At 44.8% G+C, this 6,812-nt stretch overlaps 1 protein-coding gene across 2 annotated transcripts in view; it reads right to left on the reverse strand.

Annotated features, from left to right (window-relative positions):
• Positions 1-2,921: 2,921 nt before the first annotated feature.
• Positions 2,922-6,812, reverse strand: part of Ctcf (CCCTC-binding factor) — a 52,433-nt gene continuing 48,542 nt past the window's right edge. The window contains exons 11-12 of one of the 2 annotated variants that reach the window (XM_005345462.2): positions 5,562-5,735; positions 2,922-4,392 (exon numbers count right to left, since the gene is read on the reverse strand). In XM_005345462.2, coding sequence (XP_005345519.1) covers positions 4,208-4,392; positions 5,562-5,735 — 359 coding nt within the window. In that variant the 3' untranslated portion in view covers positions 2,922-4,207. Of the gene's footprint in view, positions 4,393-5,561; positions 5,739-6,812 lie in introns of both variants that reach the window. The other variant, XM_005345461.2, reaches the window with a different exon arrangement.

Consider the following 6,812-nt stretch of genomic DNA (forward strand, 5'->3'; position numbering starts at 1 on the left):
GACACTTCCATTAAATCCCACTTCTAGGGCTGGAGAGATGGCTCAGCAGTTAAGGGCATTGCCTGCTCTTCCAAAGGTCCTGAGTTCAATTCCCAGCAACCACATGGTGGCTCACAACCATCTATAATGAGATCTGGTGCCCTCTTCTGGCATACACACAGACAGAATATTGTATACCTAATAAATAAATAAATAAATAAATAAATAAATAAATAAATAAATAAATATTAAAAAAAAATCCCACTTCTAACTGCCCTTTCCACGGGTTAGCCAGAGAGGAATGGAATGTCCTGGAAAGTAGGAGACTGTGTTGGGTAGCTCTCAGCTTCTTTCCCAGACTTGGGGGTGAGATTGGACACATTTTCTAGACAAGATCTTCTTGACCAAGTACCAGCCATTCTAAATCATCAGGACTTTTCTGGGCAACACAGAGACCCTGTCTCTTCAAAACAAAATGGCTAAGCACCAGGAGCATTTGCTTTGCCTGTGAAACCCGAGTTTAATTCCCTGCACTGTGATGAGAACAAGCCTCTTCACACATGTTTGTCGATTTCCACCAAAACACGGGACAAGATGGGAAGTAGAGATGGAGGAACTTGGGGGATGACACTGCCATTTAAGGTGGAGGTACATGGTATGACTGCTCAAGGCAGACGGAGGGCTTGGCTGGAGCAGATGCAGACAGAACCAAGACGTTCTGATACCTCTCAGCCTAAGGCTGTAAGGCCATCTGGAATTCACAAATGACTTTTAGGGTGACAAAATCTAGTCTCATGCACATTATGGCCAAGAATGCGGGTCTTGAAAGGCAAAGTGAATGGACTTTGACACTTAGCCTCACTAGTTTTTCGGAAGCTACCGACACCTAAGATATTCTCAGAACTTTTTTTTTTAATTTGCGTGTCTGCACAGAGGTCAGAGGGCATCGGATCACCTAGAATGATAGGTAGTTGTGCCCTGCCTCAGTGGGTGCTGGAGCCAAATTCTGGTCCTCTGTAGGAGCAGGAAGCAGGAAGGTACTGAACTGTTTCTCCAGCTCCCTTTCTGTTGGCACAGGGTCTTGTTATCCCTGGCTGCCAGATACTATGTAGTCCATGCTGGCCTTAAATTTGTGGCAATCCCGCTTCACTTCCTGAGTGCTAGAATTACATGTGTGGGCCAGTGAGTCAGCTTTGAACTCCTGCCTCCTCCTCTCAAGAGCTGGTATTTCACTGGGGTGTCAGAACACCTGGCTTCAGTGTGTATTCCATCCAGATGTGTATTCAGTGAACACTTCCACTTGCCAAATCTACCATGGCAACTCTGGGGCTTCAAAAACAGAAAACCTAGTCCCACTGGGATCTTTCCGACTAAAACGAGAAGGGGTGGCTGTCAAAGAGCTACAGTAGTGCCCAAGGCCAGACACAACACTTATAGAGTTAGTACTGGGAAAACAGGATCTGCAGAGGCAACCGGGTCTAGCTACACAGCTGTTAGTGGTCAGTACAATTTGAGACCAAGAATACTTGGGCAGATCCTACAGGTGATGCCGAAGCTCAACAGGAACAAATAGACTGTCTGCTGAGGAACACTGGGTGAGGACAGTGGCATTTGGCGCACTCACGACAGGCATTTTTTTTTTTTTAAACTGTGAGTAGTGCTCTGTCTGCATATTTGCCTGCAGGCCAAAACAGGGCATGAGATCATGTCATTATCAATGGTTTTGAGTCACCATGTGGTTGCTGGGAACTAACTCAGGACCCCTGCAAGAGCAGGCAGTGCTCTTAACCGCTGAGCCATCTCTCCAGCCCCTACCACAGGTAGTTTAACTAGAAGAGAATCTGACTAAACCAATGAGGGTTCACACAGATGCACACTGAACAGGACAGCTGTGGAAAGGGCTGAAGCCAGGTCAGGGATGCAAAGAATAGATTACAGACTATAGATTACTGTAGGTTCAGGGATTTGCCCAAGTTTTCTCAGAGAATAGGGGTGATGACCAGCTTCTGATGATTTGGAGTTTAGTGGACTCCATGTCCAGATGTAGCATGAGCTTTGGAAAACCGTTGTCTTTAGCACCATCAGAACCTCTCTTCCTGTCTTACCCTTCCCACTGAGTCAGTCAAGACTGATTTACTCTGAAAATTTCCGGTAATTTGAGTATACATAAATGGGGGTGTGTGTTACTGATGATGTAGGTCATCAGAACAGGCTGTTCTGTAAAAGGGACTTCTATTACAAATAATTCCGACAGTCCGAGGACACTAATAATCATTTGGGTGAGATGCCTGCTTAGTCTGGAATTTTCCAGACTCAAGAAACCCATTATGTTTTCCTCAGTAAGGCAACACAAGGCAAGGTACAAGCTGCATGAAAAGCCCTTTGCCTTTTTTCTCACTGAAAAACATCTAAAAACCAGTATTGGACTTTTGGTGAAATAACACAGAGAAATTCAGTAATAAGTATTTTTGGTGAAACCACACCCCCACACACCCACGATGGCTGAAGTTCAAATGTGTTTCCACTACAATGTAGGTCTCTGAATCCCCTTGTGGAGCTAAGTAAGAATGACTGCCGGAGCCCGCCCTCGGCCTGCCTTACCTTGCTAGCGTTGTCACGGGTTGAGCCCAGCTTTTCTCTTTGTCTGGCTAGAAACTAGGGCTGACCCTAAACCTTCCTGAAGCAGATCTCATGGACACAGCCTCCCACCAGCACCCTCTGGCAACACTAGCTGTGCAAGGGACAGGCATTTCTCAGGTGTATCATGGAAGCAGGAGGCTGTGCCCCACACTTGTAGGGCATCACAGCTTGAAGCAGGCTGCATTCACATGCTGTCATTTGTCAGGCCCATCTATCTCCAGACCGTTGCAGAGAGAAAGCTGTGCACAGGCCCGAGGGACCCTAGCAAACAGGAATAACACAAGGAGTCTGCAGAGTGAGTGCCTGTTAATCCGTTATCATTTATTAGCTGTACAGCAGTAGATCCTCCTCCCCAGCTTTCAACCCCATTACATATTTTATTACAGGTCCTCATGTTGGCGTCCTAAAATAATGAAAAATATCACACAGTACAGCTAAGTACAAAAATGCATCAACCTAGAGTCTGATAGCTAACTGATGGCTCTCTTAAAGCAATACACAGAAGAAAAAAGGGTTTGAAATCAGTCAGACTGAGGCTCTTTAAAAAAACACATGTCAACATGTGACAATTCATGTGCAAGAATCACTTTTGAAGTTGGTTTGCTTCACATTATTAATTTTTTTTTTTAGATCCAAAGTTTAAATTACTGACCAAGTGAAATTTTCTGGCTCAGCTTGCCAAGGCTGCTGTGGCCCATTCATAATCAACTATTCTGGCTTTAACAGAGATTTAAAAAATATAACATTCAGCTACAAACAGAGCAAAGAAAATGTTGATGGGAAATCATAATGAGAGTTATCTGTTAAGGTTCAAATGCTGGCTCCATGAGCTGGAAACTAACTTTCCACATGGTGTCACCACTCGCCGGCAGCAGGTCCAGAGCCCTTCTGCTTCATGATTGGGATCCGATTCAACATTTACACACCACTGAGTCCGTGGTACCTTAATTTGCAAGTAATTAAAATGCTGGGTTTTCTTACACTGCACTTCTTTTCAACCTCTTAATTAATGGAAAAGATTAAAATGTAAAAAAGGTTATTTACAAGCTTGACCATACCAGAAACTTTGCCAAGAAAGCGGCAAAGTACTCAGGACAGAAACTGATCGTAGCATGCCATCCTATTGGTGTGCAGCTGACTCCGAGCAAAGGGAGTCAGGGAAAAGCAAAAGCAAAAACCAGGTTAAAAGTCTAAGTCTTTCCCAAGTCTGCATTTACAATTAAAAACTCTCTTGGGAAGACCATAGAACTCTGGGAAACCCGTGGCCATTTGGAGTTGTTTACTAAATCAAGAGAGAGGGTTCAATGTCTGTTTCCATCTAAGAAAACTAGTTAGGTATCAACACTGTCCTTAGCACTTCACAGTAAACCCTCAGAGACTTAGAACATTCCATGATTTGCTAACATCAAACAAGTTCTAGTAAATCACATTTTTCTAACATCATCCTTGAAGCTTTCGTTCTCAATATGTTTGGTAAAATGGTGTAAAATTATGCCGTTCCCAAAGCCAAAAGAAAGAAGAGAGAAAATTAAGATGCGGCCGTTTAAACACAGCCCCAATAGTCCTGGTGATGGGCAAGGCCCCGTCATCACCGGTCCATCATGCTGAGGATCATCTCAGGTGTGAGGTCTCCATTGGGGGCATCTGTGGTGGCTGCCTGAGCCTCCTCCTCTTCACCTTCCGCAGGCTCAGCATCTGGCTCTTTTTTGACTTCAACTATAATGTTCTCAATTGCACCTGTATTCTGGTCTTCAACCTGAATGATGGCTGTTGCTGGCAAAGAGCAGGAAGAAAACAAACGGCCCATTAAAGCCCCGAGAGCACAGGACCCTTTCATAAGCTGACAAGTGAGTGGGATGGGAGCATCATAAAAAGCCTTAGTGATGAAGGAAAAGGAAAAAAAAAAAGGCAAGACAAGCCCCTGCTAATATTAAGTGGTAATATATAAAAGCTCAATAAGCTAGAAATTGTCAAATACCAAATGCTGACATTCATCTTTGTAGGCCTCCAAATCGCGTATGTTGTGAATTTAGGATTTACAGTAATGTGAGGCACAGCACATGACTAGGAACAGTCAGAGTGTATGATGGAGCAGACAGTTCTGATTCTGTAATGCTCCAGTCGAGTGTTGTGTAGGTGAAATAAAGAGCCTGGTTCTAGATCCAGAGTTAACTCTTTCCTGTGATGGCCATCTGAACATGGGGCTCAGGGAGTTCTAACAGATTAAACTTGGAATTTCAAGAGGAAAAGGCTGTTCTGAGATCTAGAGACTGCTGCCACCTGTGCAGTGTACCTGAAAGGGAACACACTTCTGGGCCAGCCCTACTCCCCCAAGGGATGGAACTGTGGGTGGTAATGGTACTCAGCTTTACGGGCTAGACCCTCTCTAGACGGACACTCTTGGTGCACTCCTTTATTTCATCCCTCATTCTATCCATAACCACATCAGCTCTGCAGGTGATGGGGACTGCTTCTTTTACAAACTCTCCCACGTTAACAATGTATTGCCTTTAGGACTCCAGCACCCTTCTACTCTGGATGTTTTCGCCTGGAATGTAACAAGCTTTTTTTTTTTTAATATTTATTTATTTATTATGTATACAATATTCTGTCTGTGTGTATATCTGCAGGCCAGAAGAGGGCATCAGACCTCATTACAGATGGTTGTGAGCCACCATGTGGTTGCTGGGAACTGAACTCAGGACCTTTGGAAGAGCAGGCAATGCTCTTAACCACTGAGTCATCTCTCCAGCCCCTGTAACAAGCTTTTATAGAAAACTTCCTTTAAAACAAAACAAACAAAAACAAGTTTCCCGAGAGTGTTGGCCAATGTGACCTTAACTTTTTTTTCATGGCTCAGTGCCTACCTCTACAAGAACAGACCCATATGGCCTCCTCAAACGAGGGAAAAGATGCCTACTGAGACAAGGCAGGCAACTTACGCTGGTTCTGTTTGGGCTGGTTGGTTCTTCCAGGAGGTCGCCCTCTCCTCTTCTTGGCAGGTGGTGGGGCTGGGGCCACAGGCTGAGGTTGAGGCTGAGGCTCTGGCTCAGGTTCAATCTCTACAGCAGGCTCCTCCTCCTCCTCATTGTCATCCAGATCTGGCTCAGCATTTTCTTCTCAAGAAATCAAAGCACAGGTGGTGGGTCAAGCAGAGGTGTGAAACGGAGACAGCAAACAAATTTCCTAAAAACGCGGCTCTACATTTCCTTTACTAAGAAAAGATCTTAGGATGGGCGTTGGTGGTCCACACATTCAAACCCAGCACTTAGGAGGCAGAGGCAGGCAAATCTGTAAGTTTGAGACTATCCTGGTCTACAGAGTGAGATCCAGGACAGCCAGAGCTACACACACAAACTCTGCCTCAAAAAACACCAAGCCGGGCGATGGTGGCGCACGCCTTTAATCCCAGCACTCGGGAGGCAGAGGCAGGCGGATCTCTGTGAGTTCGAGACCAGCCTGGTCTACAGAGCTAGTTCCCAGGAAAGACCCCAAAATCCCAGAAAAACCCTGTCTCGAAAAAAAAAACAAAACAAACACCAAGACAGGGCTGGAGAGATGGCTCAGTGGTTAGGAGCACCGGCTGCTCTTTCAGAGGTCATGAGTTCAATTCCCAGCAACCACATGGTGGCTCACAACCATCTGTAATGAGATCTGGTGCCCTCCTCTGGCATGCGGGCATACATGGAGGCAGAATGTTGTATACACAATAAATAAACAAATCTTTAAAAACAAACAAACAAACAAACAAAAACACCAAGACAGAACAAAACAAAAGCTTTTTGGGGGCTCTGAGAAATTTTGGAAAATTATTTTTTTTTTTAAGATTTATTTATTATGTATAGTGTTCTGCCTGCGTATATCACTACGGGCCAGAAGAGGGCATCAGATCTCATTATAGATAGTGTGGGCAACCATGTGGTGGCTGGGAATTGAACTCAGGACCTCTGGAAGAGCAACCTGTATTCTTAACTTTTGAATCGTCTCTCCAGCCTGAAAAATCCTTCCAAGTAACAGAATTTGCTGGTCAATCTCAGCAGATAGCTGATGGACAGAACTAAGGGGTTAAATAAGACTATATGGCTTTTTTTTTTTTTAAAGAAATAGAAGCCGGGCGGTGGTGGCGCACGCCTTTAATCCCAGCACTCGGGAGGCAGAGGCAGGTGGATCTCTGTGAGTTCGAGACCAGCCTG

This window comes from Microtus ochrogaster, chromosome 4 (genome assembly GCF_000317375.1).
Source record: "Microtus ochrogaster isolate Prairie Vole_2 chromosome 4, MicOch1.0, whole genome shotgun sequence".
NCBI lineage: Eukaryota > Metazoa > Chordata > Mammalia > Rodentia > Cricetidae > Microtus > Microtus ochrogaster.